The sequence below is a fragment of the Camelina sativa genome, chromosome 11 (genome assembly GCF_000633955.1).
Source record: "Camelina sativa cultivar DH55 chromosome 11, Cs, whole genome shotgun sequence".
Taxonomy (NCBI): domain Eukaryota; kingdom Viridiplantae; phylum Streptophyta; class Magnoliopsida; order Brassicales; family Brassicaceae; genus Camelina; species Camelina sativa.
The window spans coordinates 33,658,733-33,677,937 of NC_025695.1; the positions used below are offsets into that span (position 1 = coordinate 33,658,733).

Here is a 19,205-nt window from a genome sequence, read left to right on the forward strand (position 1 = left end):
CACAACATGGTCATGTCACTTAATTTCACTGCGATTGAAGTGAAGACGATCAATTCAGTCGAGTCATGGGAAGGTGGTGTTCTCGTGGTGGTTTCGGGATCTGTGAAAACCAAGGAGTTCAGCAACAGAAGGAGTTTTGTGCAGACCTTTTTCCTAGCTCCTCAGGAAAAGGGTTATTTTGTTCTCAATGATGTCTTTCAGTTTGTTGATGAGGAAACTGTTTACTATCATCAGCCTTCTTATCTTTCTGAAACCAAGCATGAGGCTCATATCAATCCTCCTTCCCCTCATCAGGAACCCCAAGGTTTGTTTGCTAACTCTTGATAAGACAAACTATTAGAAGGTGTAAAGGTTCATCAGTTTGCTTCTTTTTTTTTTATGTTGATATTTAAATTTGATATCACTTTGTTTGAATTTCCAGTTCCTGACTATGTTCTGGAGCAAGAGGCAAGAGATTATGTGAATGCAGTCCAAATCAAAGATGATCTTGTTGACAAGTACAGTCTGCAAGAGGACCAACATCAACCTCAGCAAGAAGACTATGTGGACGAAGTTGCGATTGTGGAAACACCTAGGGAAGAAGTTGCAGTCGATGTGGTACATGAACATCGGGCTGCATCAGCAGAGGAACCCATTGAAAAATCAAAGATGAGTTATGCTTCCATTGTAAGTACACCCTCTCTAATGGCTATCTGTAGTTGTTCAGCATAGTAACTAAACAACATATCTATTGAAAAAAAACGACAGAGAAGCACTTTGTGGGTTTCACTTATATTTGTGCTATGAAGATCTCTCGATAGTAGACTGTAGACTCTCTTTTAAAATATAATAATGTCGTAGCATGAGGCAGAACCATGATTCAGTTGTCATTTGGACATCACTTTGGTGTTGCCTAGGTTAAGTTATGCAAAATTGACTTTAATTGAAGATGTGCTGATTTCTTCGTTTCTCAGTTAAAGGTTGCAAAGGAAGCAGTAGCTGCACCTATTGCTCCTTCACAGCTATCATATAACAAGAACTCTCAAGATATTAATGAGTGGGATCAACCACTGCGGACTCCTTCACCTCAACTGGCTGCACCTCTTGCCCCTGTTCAGCAATCAAACGCATCTGCCCCCTATATTACTGAATATGGAGCCGACGCAGAAGATGGCTCCGGATTTGATGACTGTAAGTTGTTTAGTGTTTTGATCCTTTTAATGTTTAGATGGTTGGAAAAGTGCATTAGATTAGGATGTGTTGCAATTTGCTTTTATTTGTCATTTTGGAATTGTGTATTCATTTTTTTCCTGGTTTTGCCTTGTTTCAGTTGAGTTCAAATCAGTGTATGTTAGGAATTTGCCTTCCGACATATCTGCTTCTGAAATCGAGGAAGAGTTTAAGAATTTTGGTACAATCAAGCCTGATGGTGTTTTCCTCAGAACCCGCAAGGTAATAATCTTAATTTCCTTGTATTTTTCTCTTAAGTGATATGAGGAGCCAAAGCTAACAATCTTACACAACCGTACATGCAGGATGTTATGGGCGTTTGCTATGCATTTGTTGAGTTTGAGGAAATGACTTCCGTTGAGAATGCCATTAAGGTCTAGATTATATTCCACAGTTACCTCACTAGATTAATTGTCATCTTCTGTTTCTGTTACACTTTGTTCTTACCTGTTTTCGTTTTGTGTAATAATATCATAATAGGCTTCTCCTATATACTTGGGTGGAAGGCAAGTATACATTGAGGAACGAAGACCTAATCCAGCAGGTGTTCGCGGAGCAAGTAAGTCTTCCTCTCTTTTGCCCAACAAATTTCTAGATCATAAAACTTTGTAAAGTTCTCTATAAGAATTCAAGTTTGCCACATGAAACTCAATATCGACTGTGATTTCTATTGAATGAATGACCAGGAAGAGGTGGAGGACGTGGAAGGGGCGGTTACCCAACTGAAGCACCAAGAGGCAGGTTTGGTGCCCGTGGGTCTGGCAGAGGAAACCAGGATGGAGGTGACTACAGGCCGAGAGGTAACGGTTACTACCGCGGTAGCCGCTAAGGAGAAAAAAAAAGGAGTCTCTTATAAGTTTTAGTGCAACCAAAGAATGAATGTTGCAAAAGAAAAGATTCGGTTCTTCTTCCTCCTTAATCTACCGAAGATGTAGTTTGTAATATTTGATTTTCTTGGTTGGGTTTGGTTTTTGGCTCAAGCAAACAAAGATTTTGGGTTTTTATATGTTTTTTTTTCTTAAATTTGTTTTTAGCCAGAATTAGCCAGATAGGGCTTTTGACTGTTACCCTCCCTTTGGGAACGGGTTTTAGTTGTAACATTTCAATTTTTGATTTCCCTTTTATTTACTCTGGATTGAATCACAAAGTTCATTGTGTTGTTGGTTGTTCCATAGACATCAGCTTTAACTTTAAAAAGGTGTTTGGTATTGTTCCGGGGAATAATAATGATAAGACATCAGCTTTCTTATATGCATCAAGGTATATCAAAGACATCAGCTTTACATGATTTTTTTTTTTTTTTTGTTGAAGAAATAATTGTTACAAAAATCGAAATTTCTCGACGATTGAAGAGTTGGGACCCAATAAGGCTTTAGATATATGTCGGCGTTTCGTTGTATTGGTTTTGCGAACCATCGGATCGGATGATCTCAGGGAGAGAGAGAGACAGAGAGAGGAATGTTTGGATGCAAATGTCTTTATTGGAACAATCTCAGAGAATTACAACCGCCATTGAAGAAGCCTGAGACCTTCTCCCTCCCTTGTTCTATTCCCCACTGGCCTTCAGGTATTTTTTCTGTTTCACCTTCTTCAATTCCGATCCGAAAGTAATCTGAATTTTGATTTTTCCCTGATACTTCTGGTCTGGATTTAGCTATTTAGTTCGACCTTACAAGTCGTAGGAGGAACAGTCTTGTACTTTCTTTCTTTTTTTAAGAACTCATCTCTCTTTTTGGATTCCTTTTCTCTGTGTCTCTGATTCATGTTTAGCTGAATATGATCAGGTACAGGCTTCGGTTCAAGAAGAATCAATCTTGGAGATATAGAAGTCGCCGAGATCACAAGTTTTGAAATCGTATGGCGGTACTGCTCTCGTCGAGACAGCAAGAAGAGTGTTTCCTTTTACAAACCGGACAAAGTACCCGAAGGTTTCCATTGTTTAGGTCATTACTGTCAGTCTGACTCTCATCTCTTGAGAGGCTTTCTCCTTGTAGCAAGAGAAGTAAAGTCCTCGGAGTCGAAAGAAGAGCCTGCACTTGTGCAACCACTTGATTATACATTGGTCTGGAGCTCAAATGACTTATCAGAAGAACGTCAAATTAGCGAATGTTCCGGTTACTTCTGGTTACCGCAGCCTCCTCAAGGGTATAAACCGATCGGATTTTTGGTTACAACGAGTCCTGTAAAACCTGAATTGGATCAAGTTAGATGTGTTCGTGCTGATCTAACCGATAAATGCGAAGCACATAAAGTCCTCATCACCGCTTTCTCGGATTCTTTAAGCATTCCTTTGTTTATATGGAAAACAAGACCTTCAGACCGCGGGGTGTGGGGCAAAGGAGTCTCAACAGGAACCTTCTTCTGCACAACTCAGTCCCCTGAAGAAGATCATCTCCGTACCATCGCGTGTTTGAAAAACCTCGATTCGAGTTTACACGCAATGCCAAACATGGAACAAATCCACGCGTTGGTCCAACACTACGGTCCAAGAGTTTACTTCCATCCTAACGAAACCTATCTACCTTCTTCCGTCTCATGGTTCTTCAAGAACGGTGCTGTTTTGTGCAGCTCTGATATTAACAATGAACCTATTGACGAAACAGGCTCGAATCTACCTCATGGTGGAACCAACGATAAGCAGTTTTGGATCGATTTACCGATCAATGATCAACAAAGACGCGAAAAACTCAAACGTGGCGACCGAGAAAGCGCGAAGCTTTACGTACACGTTAAGCCAACATTTGGAGGAACGTTCACGGATCTTGTGTTTTGGATCTTTTGTCCATTCAACGGACCAGCGACTCTTAAACTAGGGCTTATGAATCTCTCGTTAGCTAAAACAGGTCAACACGTTTGTGATTGGGAACATTTCACACTCAGAATCAGCAACTTCTCCGGCGAGCTTTACTCGATTTACTTCTCTCAACACAGTGGCGGCGAGTGGATCGAACCTCAAGATCTTGAGTTCGTAGGAGGAAGTAACAGAGCTGTGGTTTACTCTTCAAAGCATGGTCACGCGAGCTTCGCTACGTCAGGGATGTATCTACAAGGATCTGATATGCTTGGGATTGGGATAAGGAATGATACAGCGACAAGTGATTTGTTTGTCGATTCGAGTTTGAGGTATGAGATTGTGGCGGCGGAGTATCTCGGAGGAGGAGTTGTGGTTGAGCCGCCGTGGTTAGGTTATATGAGAGAGTGGGGACCGAAGATTGTGTATGATTCGAGAACTGAGATAGAGAGGTTGAATGAACGATTGCCTTTGAGGTTAAGGAGTTGGCTTGTGGCTGTGTTGAGGAAGCTTCCGGTTGAATTATCCGGTGAGGAAGGACCGACGGGACCTAAGGAGAAGAATAATTGGTTCGGCGACGAGAGATGGTGATTTTTTTGTATTGGGCCTTGAGTAGTTTATTTCTTAGGCCCATATTCTTGTTTTCTTCTCTTCAATTGTGTTCCGTGCAATGGTTTTATCGAAAGAAAAGGAAATAAACTTGTGGTTTTCTCTATCAGACCAAAACAAAACCATCTCTACAAATATCTCCCGACCCGTGATCTGCAACAAACACCGCATAAAATTTTCCAAATTTTGAAATGTATAAATCTTTGAAAAGTATGACTGAGATTATTAAATTATTTTATACGTGAATGGCACGCTCTAACAATGAACTATATGTACTATGTGTTTAGTCTAAACACTTTTGGTCACACACGTCTCTTGGCCAAAAGTGTCTATACATATGGTAGACAGGTAATAAGAGTTAGAACCCAAAAATGGAGATATGGTTACTGATCTTGGCCTCTGTCTTCGTGTCTCTCTTTCTCCATCTCATCCTTCGCAACCGTAGTACCTCTTCCTCTCTTCTTCCGTTACCTCCTGACCCTAACATCTTACCTTTCCTCGGAACACTCGAGTGGCTTCGGGAAGGCTTAGGTGGCTTGGAATCCTATCTCCGCTCTGTCCACTACCGTCTAGGCCCCATCTTCACACTCCGCATCACTTCCCACCCCGCCATATTCGTTGCCGACCGTGCCCTCGCTCACGAGGCTCTAGTTCTGAACGGTTCAGTCTATGCAGACCGTCCACAACCGGATACAATCAGCAAGATCATCAACAAACACAACATCAGCTCCGGGCCATACGGAGCCACGTGGCGGCTCCTTCGACGGAACATCACCTCAGAGATTCTTCATCCCTCGCGCGTGAGATGTTATTCTCACGCGCGGCACTGGGTTCTTGGGATCCTCTTTGATAGGTTTCGTAAACACAGAGGTGATCAAGAACCGATCGTCCTCGTCGACCATCTCCAGTATGCCATGTTTGCTCTTCTTGTTCTCATGTGTTTCGGAGATAAACTCGACGAGAAGCAAATCAAACAAGTGGAGTTCATTCAGAGACTACAGCTCCTTAGCTTGCCGAGATTCAACATCTTCAACATATGGCCTAAGTTCACCAAACTGATTTTGCGAAAGAGGTGGCAGGAATTTCTCAAGATTCGGAGACAACAGAGGGATGTTCTGCTTCCGTTGATACATGCCCGGAGGAAGATCGTTGAAGAGAGGAATAAGAAGAGGTCGGAGGAAGAAGAAGAAGAAGACAAAGACTATGTACAATCATATGTTGATACCCTATTTGATTTGGAGCTTCCTGATGAGAAGAAGAAGCTGGACGAAGAAGACTTGGTGAGTTTGTGCTCAGAGTTTCTCACTGGAGGGACTGACACAACGGCCACAGCACTACAATGGATCATGGCGAACCTCGTGAAATATCCAGATATCCAGGAGAGGTTACACGAGGAGATCAAAAGCGTAGTCGGGGAAGAAGCAAAAGAGGTGGAGGAAGAAGGCGTGGAGAGGATGCCGTATCTAAAGGCAGTTGTGTTGGAAGGTCTCCGAAGGCATCCTCCAGGACACTTCCTACTCCCGCACCGTGTCACGGAGGACACTGTATTGGGTGGGTACAAGGTACCGAAGAAGGGGACAATCAACTTTATGGTGGCGGACATAGGACGGGATCCGAAGGTGTGGGAGGAACCAATGGTGTTTAAGCCGGAGAGATTCATGGGAGAAGAAGAAGTGGTGGATATAACCGGAAGTAGAGGAATCAAGATGATGCCGTTCGGAGCAGGAAGGAGGATATGTCCCGGGATAGGGCTGGCAATGTTGCATCTCGAGTACTACGTTGCCAACATGGTCAGAGAGTTCCAATGGAAAGAGGTAGAAGGTCAGGAGGTTGACTTGACGGAGAGGCTCGAGTTCACCGTCGTCATGAAGCATCCCCTTAAGGTTCTTGCTGTTCCTAGGAGAAGTCACTAGTTTAATATTCAAAACGTGTGCCCTTTGTTTGGTCGAGTCAACTATGGAACTAGACTTTGCTTGGAATAAATCATAAAAACGTTGTTGGCTGTTTGTATTCAAGTTTATGTTGGCCACCTTAATATACAAAAACATTTGTGGAATGTAGTTCTGATATATCCTACTATATTAATTGAGAAGTACAAAAAATAAATCTAATCTTTAAAGTTTAAAAAATTACATCAAAATGCTATTAGGAATAGTTAATAAAATGTTAGAATCATTAAGGGGAAAAAAGATAATTAGTCATCTGACTAAACAGATTAATGTTATATTGGTATTCAAGAAAAAACGTTGAAAAAAAAATCACTTCCGTTAAACAAGTTAGATTTGTAACGGTATCCTATGTACCAAATATTTATCCACTTATCCCCTTAACAGAAAATCAAACAAATTATAATATCAGTTCAGCTAAAAGAAGTGAAAAAATATCACGTTGATCCCTTATCGTATCAATATATTTACCGAATGTTTTATTCCATCAACAGAAAAGAATATCTTCTCTATTTCTCGAATAAGATTATACTAATAATCTCTTTTTAGTTTTTACTTAGTTACATCTTTTACGTATTTAAAAACCATAGCAAGGATTGAGTGATATTAACAAAGACTTAAAAAAAAATATTCATCATTACACGCTAATGTTTTATTGAGATAGGTTTTCCATTAAAATCTCTCTCTTGACAATTACGATTACCAACTATATACAAATATGTCATTAATATAATAGTTGTTTTAAAGCTACCCAAATACAACAACGAATTTTTATTTTATAACAATATTATCTAAATTCTTCTGTAAAAAACATTTTTAAAATATAAAAATTATTATATAAACAAAGGATTTATAATCACAAACTATTACAAATAACATAATAACAAAATATATTATTACAAATTTACCTCAAATAAAAAATGCAACCCACGGTCTACCGTGGGTCAGTACCTAGTTTACTAATAATGATGTACACTTTTTATCGATAAAAATACTTTATAGTTCGTTAAATGTATATATGTATCTAATTTATGAATTGGGTTTATACAATAATATAAAGATATAAGAAAGTTTCATTTATGAAAGCAAAGAACAAGTCCATTATTGTGTGGGTACATATTAGCAGGGACATCTTTAAAATCAATGAAGCGGTAAACGATTTGGAAGATTCTTTTATACAAAAAATATCGGATGTATATTATATTTCATAAATCGCCGACCAAAAAAAAACAAAAAAAATTTCATAAATCTTAACGTGCCAAGACCAAAAATGTACTTTCCGTCTCAAGAATTGGTGGAATCAGAGAATTGGTAGAATCAGGAATGAGTGCTGTTTAAACAATTATAATGATGCTTTCGGTCTTAAATGAAACTTTATTGAGGGACGAAACAGAGAGACAGAACACACGCTTTGAGTCCATTGCTCAGGAAGTCGTCATTACAGATGAAAGACAAAAGTCACAAAAACACAGAGATGAAGCAGAGAGAATCATTGGCGTTGTTATCATTCGCTTGTGTCGAGGACACATCGAAGGCAAGTACCTTCGTGCAACAGATCAAAAGCCTTGTTGATCTCTCCCAAGCTCAGGTTGTGTGTTATGTACTCATCCACTTTAATCTCCTGCATCATTTGAACGGTCAAGTGTTAGAAAGAGAAGAAGATATCAAGAATTGTGTGCCTTAAAGTGTAAAGTTTTTTACTTACCTTTCTCATATACTTTTCTACGAGCCAAGGCACTTGGGTTCGACTCTTGAAACCACCAAAAGCTGTTCCTTTCCACACACGACCTGTCACGAGTTGGAATGGTCGAGTTGATATCTCTTGTCCTGATGCTGCTACACCCACTATCACCGAAGTTCCCCATCCCTGCAACGTGATTGTCTTTAGCTCTTTGCAACATCCTCTAGTCTACAATTTTAAAACAGTATCTTATGAATGTACATGGATGACTTACCTTGTGACAGCACTCCAATGCAGCTCTCATCACAGAGACATTCCCGATGCACTCAAAGCTGTAGTCAACACCTCCATCAGTGAGATCGACAATCACTTCCTGAATTGGCTTGTCGTGCTCCTTTGGGTTCACAAATTCGTTAACACCAAACTTCTTTGCTGAAATTACAACAAAGGAACTCAATTATATGCGTAAAACTCACAAGATTCCTAAAATCACATTTCAAACAAAGCCAGTGTTATCACTTTGACAAGACAAGAAGATTTACCAGTTTCATACTTCTTGCTATCAATATCAATTCCAATGATCCTTGAAGCACCAGCTGTTTTTGCACCCTCAGCAACCTATCCATTCACAATTCAACACTTAACCAAAATGGTTTTCTTTGTTGCAGAAGAAAGGAATTACGGAAGCATTAAAAGTTTGAGGCAGTAGCTTACAGCAAGTCCAACAGTGCCAAGACCAAAAATGGCGACATTTGACCCTGGTTCTACTTTTGCAGTATTCCAAACTGCTCCAAGACCTAATAGGACGCAAATACATGAAATACTGTGAGAGACCATAATCCCCATTTCTATCAGCAAAATGTCAAAAAACTCGAAAAGAAAGAAGAGACGAGCACGGAGTGAATAAATTAGGTTCCCATCTGAAAGAATAAAGAGGATGGTGAAGAACTATGCAGATTAATCTTATCAGTGGAAGTTACATTAATATTCAGAAAGGGCTAGCGACACTCTAACCCTGAAGCCTCGTGAAAGACCTTAGCATACTACCAATCACTAAGAAAGATTAATGAAGTCCCACAAAACGAAAGGAAACGTAGAGGAAGGTGAAACTTCAGATAGGTTTGAACTCTTACCAGTGGGAACACCACATCCAAGAAGGCAAACTTTATCCAAAGGAGCCTGAGGATCAATTTTGGCGACACTAACATCATGAACAACAGTATACTGACTAAACGTCGAAGTACCCATGAAGTGATAGATGGGTTTCCCATTAACCGAGAACCGGGACTTGCGGTCGTTCATCATAACCCCAACACCAGTAGCAGATCGAACCTTGCCACAGAGGTTAGTCTTGCCAGATTTGCAGAACTTGCATTCACGACACTCAGCTTGATAACAAGGGATAACATGATCACCAGGTTGAACCTCTGTTACTCCTTCACCAACACTCTCAACAACCCTATCTCCCATCAAAACAAAAACAACCATCTCAACAACAATAAAAGAACCCTGAAAGCTGGATTTAGTGAATGATTAAACATTGAACATACCCAGCAGCCTCATGACCGAGGATACACGGAAAGAGACCTTCAGGATCCTGTAATCAAACATTTGGACTCAGCCTAATGAGATAACATAGATTCACTAACACACTCAAATTCCGATAAAATCGACTCAAATCAACTCAAATTAATGGAGAGAACAAGCGAACCTTGCCGCTCCAAGTGTAAGCGTCGGTGTGACAAAGAGCAGTGTAGAGGATCTTGATCCGAACCTCACCGGCTTGAGGTGGAGCCACCTGAACATCTTCGATGACAAGAGGCTTGTTTGGCTCGTAAGCCACAGCAGCTACGAAATCCAAAATCAGAAAAATCACAATCGGAGGAGAGAGATAGGGTTTTCAAAACATCAGATTCATGTATCGGAAACGCTATAATCTAAGAGGAAGAGAGAGAGAGAGATACGATGAGGAGGATCGAGGATAAAAGAATACCTTTGCATGTGATAATCTGACCTTGAGTCGCCATTGACGCAGCAGGAAGAGATTTTAGAGAGATAGAGAGAAAAAGAGTGAGCAGTGGTGTTTGGTGGCCACTTTGGTGGTGTGTCGTTTCTTCTTTTTCTTCTTCTCACATGGGGCTAGAAATGTAATTAACCTCATTCGGGTCGGGTCGGGTCGGGTCAAGTCAATAATAATCGAGTGAGAGACCTCCGATTTTGATTTGAAGTAGGACCCGAGACACATAATGTCATACACTTTGGTCCAAAATTACAATAATCGATAGATATTTGTTCATCTTTTCAGAAGATTAAAAAAAAAAAAAAAATGTGCTAAAACTCAAAATACATCTTCTGATATAAAAGATAGACCAATTCTCAAAGTTTGAGATTATCGCAAGTAAGATCTTAGCAATTCGTAATAAAAGGAGATTTGTCCATATCCAAAATCAACAAACACTGCATTTGCATTTCATATCCAAAATCAACAAACACTGCATTTGCATTGTCCAGAGAGGGTATTGTCCAGAGAGGGTATACACAATCTACCCAAGAGATTTGTCCATAACCGATTTTTTTAATGGATCAAAAGTAACAACTTCATGCAATAATGAATATATCTTTAAGCAAATGGACCATCTAACTAAACAATTTAAATTGTACTACGATAATACCCGCGCTAAACCGCAAGATTATTTTTTATTTTATTTTAATTATATTTGTTGTGTTTTGTTTTTTTTCCGATTTCATAATTTTTAGTTTATGTTGTTGGGAATCAAGTATCATAAGTTTTTATAATTTCAATAGTAATTTTGTCTTTTTTTGTTATTATAATTTACATCATAGTAAGATACTTGAGTTTTTGATTTCAATATTTAATTTTGAATATATTTTAAATTTTTTATTAGCTTAAAAAATAAGTTTAGGAATTTCAAACCCGTAGTTCTTAATTTGTTTCTCATTCATAAACCCTCTAGAACAAATACAATTTATGATGCTTGGGTACATAAATTTCATGGCTATTTTTTGCTTTAAAACTAATGTGATACTAAAATTATTTGAAACATTTGTAAAATATAATATTAATGATGATGTGAATATAAAGGAGAGAATAATGATGGAGATCGTTTCTTTTTTACAATCAAACACAATGTTTTGTATTTATATTAGATAATTTTAGTATACTTCAATATTGACGTGGAGTCCAATTAATATTACTTTTTATGTCAATGATCTTCAGTTACACTTTCTCTTCGGAAAAGTATCACATTATTACAACAGTCAATAGTACACAACAAATGAGAAGAGAAGACGAAGAAGAAGTAGCTTGGACAGATAAGAAAGGTTATCATGCATGGACATGAAAACATCTGTAACACCAATCTGAACACAAAACATCAAGAATAAACAGTAATTCCAAATATTTCGAGTCTAAAGACGGTGATATACGACTAATTGAGGTACTGCTCCAATGCTAACCATCAAGCTTTGAACTTGTCTGTTTTAAGAAACCCAAGAGCATGGGAAGCTCCATGTCTATGTCTCTCACCCTTAACCAATCTCATAAACCCAACAAGTAAACTATGACCCGAAACCAGCTGTGCTCTAAACCCCTTTTCTTCCACCAATCTCGTAATCAATCTCGCACAATTGATTTTGGTCTCATTCTATCCATCATTCAACATATCAACAATCAAAATAAACCTTAGTCGGTTGCATACTTGCATCAACCCAGATTTTGAATCTGATTCAAGATCAAGAATCACAAGAATTGCAACAACCTGAGAAGTGAAAGGACCCAAAAAAAAAAGAGACTATCCATGACATGAGCCACAACAATATGTTTAAGCTCACTCAACGCATGAACCTGGATAAAGCTTGAGAATTTGGTACGAGATAAAGCTTGGGAATTTGTTCCAAAGTTTAAAACTGTATTCTATGCAAAATCACCCACAAAGAAACAGAGAAAAAAACATCAGTAAACAAAGAGATAATATCACATTGGTAAAGTCAGAAAAGAAGTGAAGCCACCAAGTTTAAGAAGAAGAAACTAACCATCATGAAAGAAAAACAACATGATCAAGCTGCAAAGTGAGAACACACGTGAAGGACAAGAGCAAACAAAACGCTTGTGTTACTATCCAACTCTTTCGTCAATGAAAAACCACCGTGTTAATGTTTTCTGATCACTTCTTGTTTGTAAACTGTCAATTAAAAGTAGGTATCCTGAAAAATAAAAGATGACCACAAACCATTGGCCACAATTTTCAAGCACGATTCGTACTCGTTTCCACAATCTTTTTCGAACCGGCCCGCAAGTTCTTGAGACAATCGTACAAAGGATTAAACTCTACAACTCAAATTTTTTTAAATCAACAAACTGCTTACCGTTGATCGAACAAACTTAGAGTTAAAAACAATTTATGAACCATTTTTACGGAGGAAGATAGATTGGTGAGAGATAAGACGAGATGCAACTTTGATCGAATAAATCAATAAACTCATTGCTGCTCGAAATCATACTGCTTTTCATGGTAGACGATATGCGAAGACGCATCTTTAATTGTGCAGCCCCAAAGTCGCAATCAGATCGATCGAACTGAATAAATCCCTAATTCCACCAAATCCCGAAAAAGATAGTATAAACGGCGACGAAGAAGAAGAAATCAAGCGTCTTTTTTCTCTCTAATTTTGTCCACCTATGAATAAAAACTGATGTGTATTAATTGTTTTAATTTGATTGGATATTCATTTTAATTGATGTGTCACTCTTTGCTTCAATACAAAAGTTGAGATGTTATGCTCTTGTGAAAAACATCATTCTTTTATTGCATTGATGTCTAGTCGCCCAGTAGAAATATCAAACTTAACTACTAATTCTAAACTAGACCTAGTCTAAACTTGATTGTGGTAATGAAGAAAAAATAAATGTTGCAGCGGCCGCTCGACGATTTGCCCATCTGAGAAGAGGAAGAAGAACAATTTTTTTTTTTGCATCGGCTGTTGAGTCCCGACTTTGATTGATGTCAGTTGGCTACTTACTAAATTATTAAGGTTATGTTTCCGTTTTGGCTAACCGATCGGTTCAGGTAAACCAAACCATAATAACCAGTTATCAAAATTTAATGTTTTTTGGTGAAGATTATCAAAATTTAATGTTGTTGATCGATTATGCCCTTATAACCAAAACCAAACCAAACACCCAATATTTCGATTTGGTTAGGCTATTTCGGTTCATTAATAATCTTAGACTAGTATCATGTTTCTATTATTAGCTCTTCTCCAAACTTTTTTTTTATGAGTGGCTTTCTTTAAAGTAATTTGCGGGGAGTCTGAGATATTTTTGAAAATCTTATGATTCTTTGCCTCACTAATATACCATATTATCCATTTTAAGTTTCGATTAACCGGAAAAGATGAGAACGACGGAGGAGAGAAAGGTGACAAACACCGTTTTCATTAAACTGATAAAAGTTTGTTACAAGTCGTTATTTTGATCCTAATTACATCTTTAGCTTATATACTTGACTAAGCTATTAAATCGACATAACCGATTTAACCAACCCATATAACCAGATTAAACCATGATATCTAATACGCCCCCTCAAATCTTTATCTCCTAAGAGCATGGTTTGGAAGATAAAGATTTGACAAAGACATCTTTTGGAGTAAACCATGGAAGGGACCTGGATGCAGAGGTTTAGTGAGAATGTCTGCATGTTGTTCTTTTGTAGGAACATGAAGAGCTTTGAGATTACCAGCTTTGATTTGATCACATACTGTATGGCAGTCAATCTCCATATGTTTCCTTCGTTCGTGAAACACTGGGTTCATGGAAATATGCATCACTGATTTGTTATCACAAAAGAGCTTTGCCGGACAAGTTACCTTGAAATGCAGGTCCTTAAGAAGTTGCTGCAACTAAATTATTTCACAAGTAGCCTGTGCCATACTTCTATATTCTGATTCAGTGCTGCTCCTGCTAGCTACGACTTGTTTCTTAGATCTCCAACAAATCAGTGATGAGCCTAAGTAAACAAAATAACCTGTAATCAAACGTCTTGTCTCCTTGCAAGTAGGCCAATCTGCATCCGAGATAGCATTCAAGCAAAGTTTAGAAGTGGCAGAGTACATTAAACCCTGACCTGGATTCTGTTTAAGGTAACAAAGAACTTCTTGTGCTGCTTGAAGATGAATGTCTGTCGGAGCTGATATAAACTGACTCAACTGATGTACAACAAAGGTGATATCTTGTCGAGTTATGGTCAGATACAACAATCGACCAATAAGCTCCCTGTATGAAGCTGGACTTGGCAACAATGTGCCCTCCTTAGTAAGACGAAGATTAGGATCCATAGGTATAGAGCTTGGTTTGCAACCAAGTAAGCCTGCATCTTCAAGAAGATTTTGAGCATATTTTCGCTTACAAACAGAGATTCCTTGTGATGATCTGGAAATTTCCAATCCCAAAAAGAAACGTGCAGGACCGAGATCTTTAATCTTAAAAGCAGCCTTCAACAAGTCCTTCAATGTCTCAACAGCGACATCATTATTACTGGCAATCATAATGTCATTGACATATACTAGCACAACCACTATAGAGAAGAAGCCAGATGATGTCACAAATATTTTAACAAACAAAGTGTTATCAGCTGGTGATTGAACATAATTGGCACCCAATAAAACTGATTGTAACCGTTTATACCACTGACGTGATGCTTGTTTCAATCCTTAAAGTGATTTGAGTAAGCGACACACATGATTAGGAGGTAGGACAATACCAGGTGGAGGCATGTAACCCTCAGGTAAGCTCATATATATCTTTTATTCCAAATCTCCATGGAGAAAGGCGTTAGAAACGTCCATCTGAGTAAGACTCCATCCTCGTGCAGCAGCAAGACATAGTAACAACTTTACACTAGTAAGTTTGGCAACAAACGAGAAAGTCTCCAAGTAGTCAATTCCTTCCTGCTGTGTAAACCCTTGTGCCACGAGGCCTGCTTTGTATCACTCTACAGAGCCATCAAAATTATACTTTATTGTAAACACCCACTTGCATTCGATCACATGCTTATCTGCAGGCAATGTCTCAACAACAAAAGTTTTGTTAAGCTCAAAAGCATGTAACTCCTCATTTGCTGCATTAGTCCACTTTTCTGATTTCATAGCCTGATGGAAAGTTTTTGGTTCTTTTTCTAGGCTGTAAGAAAAGATATAGGATTGAAAAAGAGGAGTATATTTATCAAGGGAGAAAACAGAGGAAAGGGGATATGGTGTTGTCTTTTTAGGTGATGAAGGAAGTATGGATGTAGGATGAGTGTCTGTAGGTGGTAATGAAGTTATAGAAGGAAAAAAAGAACAATGATACTCAGAAAGATAGCTAGGTGCTTTCAAGTTACGTTTAGGCCTAGCAATGGGAACAGTAGAAAGATCTGTATCAGTTGTCTCTGTACTAGCTCTAATGTTACTATCATGATGCAATAGTGATGGTGATGATGAAGATGGAACATTAGGTATCAAATAATCCTCATCAATGATAGGCATTGTATCTAAATAATGCAACAGAGCAGGTAAAGGCAAAATCGTATTTGGAAACATATCAACCATTGAAGAAAGACTATAGTTTTGAAAAGAATGATACTTTCATGAAACACTACATTTCGAGAAACAGTGATAGAATGAGTTTTTAAGTCTAGTACTTTGTATCCTTTATAGCCTAACATATATCTTAAAAAGACACATGGTTTGGCTATAGGTGAAAATTTGTGACGTTCATGATAGTGAGTAGAAAGATAACACAAACAACCAAAGCTTTTCAACAAAGTATAATCAGGGATTTTTGCAAGTAAAAGCTATGGAGAACGATTATGCAATAAAGGAATGGGAAACGGTTGATCAAGAAAACTGCAGTCAAAATACAATCACTCGAGTACTATAATGGAAAATTAGATTGAAAAGGCAAGGAACGAACTACATTAAGTAAGTGCTGATGTTTCCTTTCCACACCAGAATTCTGTTGTGGTGTGTATGAACAAGAAAAATAATGCATCATGCATTGTTCTTTAATAATCTCAGTAAAAGCCAATTCAGGTGCATTGTCAGATTGGATTGCTTTAACAGCTGTATTATATTGTGTAGTAACAAATTTAAGAAAAACCGGAAAAACAGTATGAACATCTTTTTTATTGCGCAACATATAAACCCAAGTGGTTCTAGCACAATCATCAATCAAAGTAAGAAAATAACGAAATCCTTCAACAGACTCATACTAAACGGACCCCATACATCCAAATGAACTAAATCAAAAGGTTTATCTGCTAGATTACCATGAGAAACATAAGCTAATCTTCTTTGCTTAGCTAATGGACAAATGGAACAATGTGAAACATCTGATGATAAATTCTTTAAAGAAGGAATGACACTAACAAGTTTTTGTAAAGCTATATGTGACGGATGACCAAGCCTTTGATGCCAAAGTAAATCATCAGCAACCACAAAAGCAGAGAAAGAACATGCTGCATAAGTCGATGTAGAGAGGGATGTAATTTCAGTAGCCAAAATATAGAGATCGTAAAAGACTCTACCCCTCCCAATCATCAAGCCTTGAGAAAATTTCTGAATCAAACAACAAGTTTCAAAGAAATGAGCAGAACATTTTAAAGTTTTGACAAGTCTACTTACACTAATCAAATTAAATTTGAAATCCGGGACATGCAAGACATCATAAAGAATCAATTGTGGATTTATGTGAATTGTTCCTATATGAGTAATAGAGACTCTAACATCATTAGGGAGAGTAATAGTGATATCTGACACAAGTTTTAATGCTGTAAACATTACTAAGTTTGAACACACATGACTCGAAGCACCACTATCGATAATCCAAGCATCATTGGGTAATAGTTGTTGTAAAGAGGATAATATATGATTATTAAAAGTAAGATTGTTTTGCTGAAATTTAAGGCTAGTGGAAGGAAAGGGTGAATTAATACTAGATGTGGAATTCTTAGCCATCAAACCATGTTCAGAAATAGTAGCCATAGCACTAGGAATACTAGAACCTGATGAAGTAGTCACATGCTCTGGAACTTGAACTTGACTTTTGAACTGAGCCACCATCTGCTCAATTTGTTGTGGAGTGAAACCTTGTAGAATCTGATTATTTCCACCATTCGATCCATTCGTTGTATACTGTGTATGGAGAGACTACAGGACCATAAGACATATCCTCTGTTGGAAACATGCCAGTATTAGAATAGACTTGAGCTACAACATTAGCTTTCTGCATAGGATACGTATAAGGGACCATCTGTTGCATTGGTTGTTGAGTCCATGGCTGATATGGCAACGTCAGCATCCTTGGTTGGAATTGAGCAGGAGGTCTCGCATTATACCCTGTAGCTGCAGTCTTGTATCCTGGTGGAAATCCAAGAAGTTTATAACACTTTTTTATAGTATGTCCCACTTTTCCACAGTGAGAACATATAGGCTTTTGTACTGAGCGAGCTGTATTATAAGCTACTATGTATGCAGCCTCGCCATCATTCATAGGAGCTACACTCTAAAAAGCAACATTCTCTATTGCAATAGACAGTAAGACAACCTTCTGTCTCTCATCCTGAGTGACCATACTAAAAGCCTCTTCAATCGTGGGAGTAGGTTTCAACATCAAGATATGATGCCTTGCTTGATCATAACCTTCATTCAATCCCATAAGAATTTAATAACCCTACTTCTTTACTGCAATTTCTCCTAATGTCTACAAGTACAAACAAGAAGCTCAACATAATTCTTATGCTCATCCCATAATGTCATCAAACAAGTATAGTAAGCTGAGACATCCATCGAACCTTGGACAATCGTACTCAATTTCTGCTCAATAGCAAATATCCTAGGTGCATCATCCTGCTTGAACCTAGATATAATATTTTTCCAAATACCTTCTGTTGTAGGGCAAAGAGTACACTTTGTCCTATCTTCTTATCCACAGAATTCATCAACCAAGTCAAAACTATATCGTTACATCTCGACCATACACCAAAATCACGATGTTCTTAGAGGTTTAGAGATATTACCATTAATGAAGCCTAGTTTATTCCTAACATTCAAAGCCATCCACATCGATCGACACTAAGAGGGAAAATCCGAAGCACAACCAAGACGATCCGAAACTAGAACAAGTCCAGCGTGATCTGCGTTGTGCAGAAAAAATGGATTCTCATATTGATCTGTAGGATAACGATCGGTGGCTGAAAACGGAGCGGTAGAACCAGTGACCGGAATATTTGTACTAGAAGATCCCATCCTTGAATCAAGAATATGAGCTTTCAAAGAAAGATGAAGTGAAATCGAAATGAAGAACCAGATTCGTCTTCACAAGAGGATAATCAAAAAGAAGCTGAAAGAAGAAACGTGAGAAACAAGATCCCAAAGAACAAATCGCACACAACGACGGATAAAAGTTGCAGAAATTGAAAACAAGAACAGATTGAAAAATTCATCTCCGTCGTGAGATGCGGAAGACTATAAAACTCAATTTCAGAGCTCTGGTACCATATTAAGTTCCGATTAACCAGAAAAGATGAGAACGACGGAGGAGAGAAAAGTGAGAAACACCATTTTCATTAAACTGATAAAAGTTTGTTACAAATCGTTAATCTGATCCTAATTACATCTTTAGCTTATATACTAGACTAAGCTATTAAATCGACATAACCGGATTTAACCAACCCACATAACCAGATTAAACCATGATATCTAATAATCCTAAAATTATTCTTAAGCTCTGCTTAAGCGCTTCGAAGTCTTTACCCCTTCCATATAGAAAATCAATGTTACTAAAGTAAAGTTTTAAACCATTTTTTTATGTTTGTTACAACTTATTGAAATAAAGGAAACTAGAAAGGAAAACTGATATAGCCAAAATAAAAACCTAGAAGTTAAATCAAACAAATATAATGTAACAAGTTGT

At 38.0% G+C, this 19,205-nt stretch overlaps 4 protein-coding genes across 5 annotated transcripts in view; 3 read left to right on the forward strand and 1 right to left on the reverse strand.

Annotated features, from left to right (window-relative positions):
• LOC104725035 (ras GTPase-activating protein-binding protein 1) overlaps window positions 1-2,337 on the forward strand; it is a 3,532-nt gene extending 1,195 nt beyond the window's left edge. Inside the window, exons 1-7 of one of the 2 annotated variants that reach the window (XM_010443629.1) lie at window positions 7-304; window positions 422-666; window positions 954-1,170; window positions 1,310-1,431; window positions 1,515-1,583; window positions 1,690-1,768; window positions 1,896-2,337. In XM_010443629.1, the coding sequence (XP_010441931.1) occupies window positions 7-304; window positions 422-666; window positions 954-1,170; window positions 1,310-1,431; window positions 1,515-1,583; window positions 1,690-1,768; window positions 1,896-2,038 (1,173 nt within the window). In that variant the 3' untranslated portion in view covers window positions 2,039-2,337. Of the gene's footprint in view, window positions 1-6; window positions 305-421; window positions 667-953; window positions 1,171-1,309; window positions 1,432-1,514; window positions 1,584-1,689; window positions 1,769-1,895 lie in introns of those variants that run through there. The other variant, XM_010443628.2, reaches the window with a different exon arrangement.
• LOC104725034 lies at window positions 2,494-4,718 on the forward strand. The gene is made up of 2 exons (XM_010443627.2): window positions 2,494-2,776; window positions 2,994-4,718. Exons 1-2 carry the CDS (start codon window positions 2,668-2,670, stop codon window positions 4,589-4,591), a joined length of 1,707 nt encoding a protein of 568 aa, XP_010441929.1. The 5' UTR covers window positions 2,494-2,667; the 3' UTR covers window positions 4,592-4,718.
• On the forward strand, window positions 4,897-6,688 carry LOC104725031 (cytochrome P450 89A2-like). The gene has a single exon (XM_010443626.2). It carries the CDS (start codon window positions 4,981-4,983, stop codon window positions 6,520-6,522), a length of 1,542 nt encoding a protein of 513 aa, XP_010441928.1. The 5' UTR covers window positions 4,897-4,980; the 3' UTR covers window positions 6,523-6,688.
• LOC104725030 (alcohol dehydrogenase class-3) lies at window positions 7,847-10,341 on the reverse strand. The gene is made up of 9 exons (XM_010443625.2): window positions 10,230-10,341; window positions 9,948-10,084; window positions 9,787-9,833; window positions 9,370-9,695; window positions 8,951-9,033; window positions 8,779-8,854; window positions 8,511-8,668; window positions 8,261-8,422; window positions 7,847-8,176 (listed from the first exon to the last, which is right to left on the reverse strand). The coding sequence occupies exons 1-9, from the start codon at window positions 10,261-10,263 to the stop codon at window positions 8,060-8,062; spliced, it is 1,140 nt and encodes a 379-aa protein (XP_010441927.1). The 5' UTR covers window positions 10,264-10,341; the 3' UTR covers window positions 7,847-8,059.

Coding starts and splice junctions, on each gene's coding strand:
- LOC104725034 (XM_010443627.2), top strand. CDS start 2,668: ATGTTTGGATGCAAATGTCTTTATTGGAACAATCTCAGAGAATTACAA. Junction 2,777..2,993: donor TATTCCCCACTGGCCTTCAG/GTATTTTTTCTG, acceptor GAATATGATCAG/GTACAGGCTTCGGTTCAAGA.
- LOC104725030 (XM_010443625.2), bottom strand. CDS start 10,263: ATGGCGACTCAAGGTCAGATTATCACATGCAAAG. Junction 9,834..9,947: donor CTTACACTTGGAGCGGCAAG/GTTCGCTTGTTC, acceptor GTTTGATTACAG/GATCCTGAAGGTCTCTTTCC. Junction 8,855..8,950: donor TTGGCACTGTTGGACTTGCT/GTAAGCTACTGC, acceptor GTGAATGGATAG/GTTGCTGAGGGTGCAAAAAC.
- LOC104725031 (XM_010443626.2), top strand. CDS start 4,981: ATGGAGATATGGTTACTGATCTTGGCCTCTGTCTTCGTGTCTCTCTTT.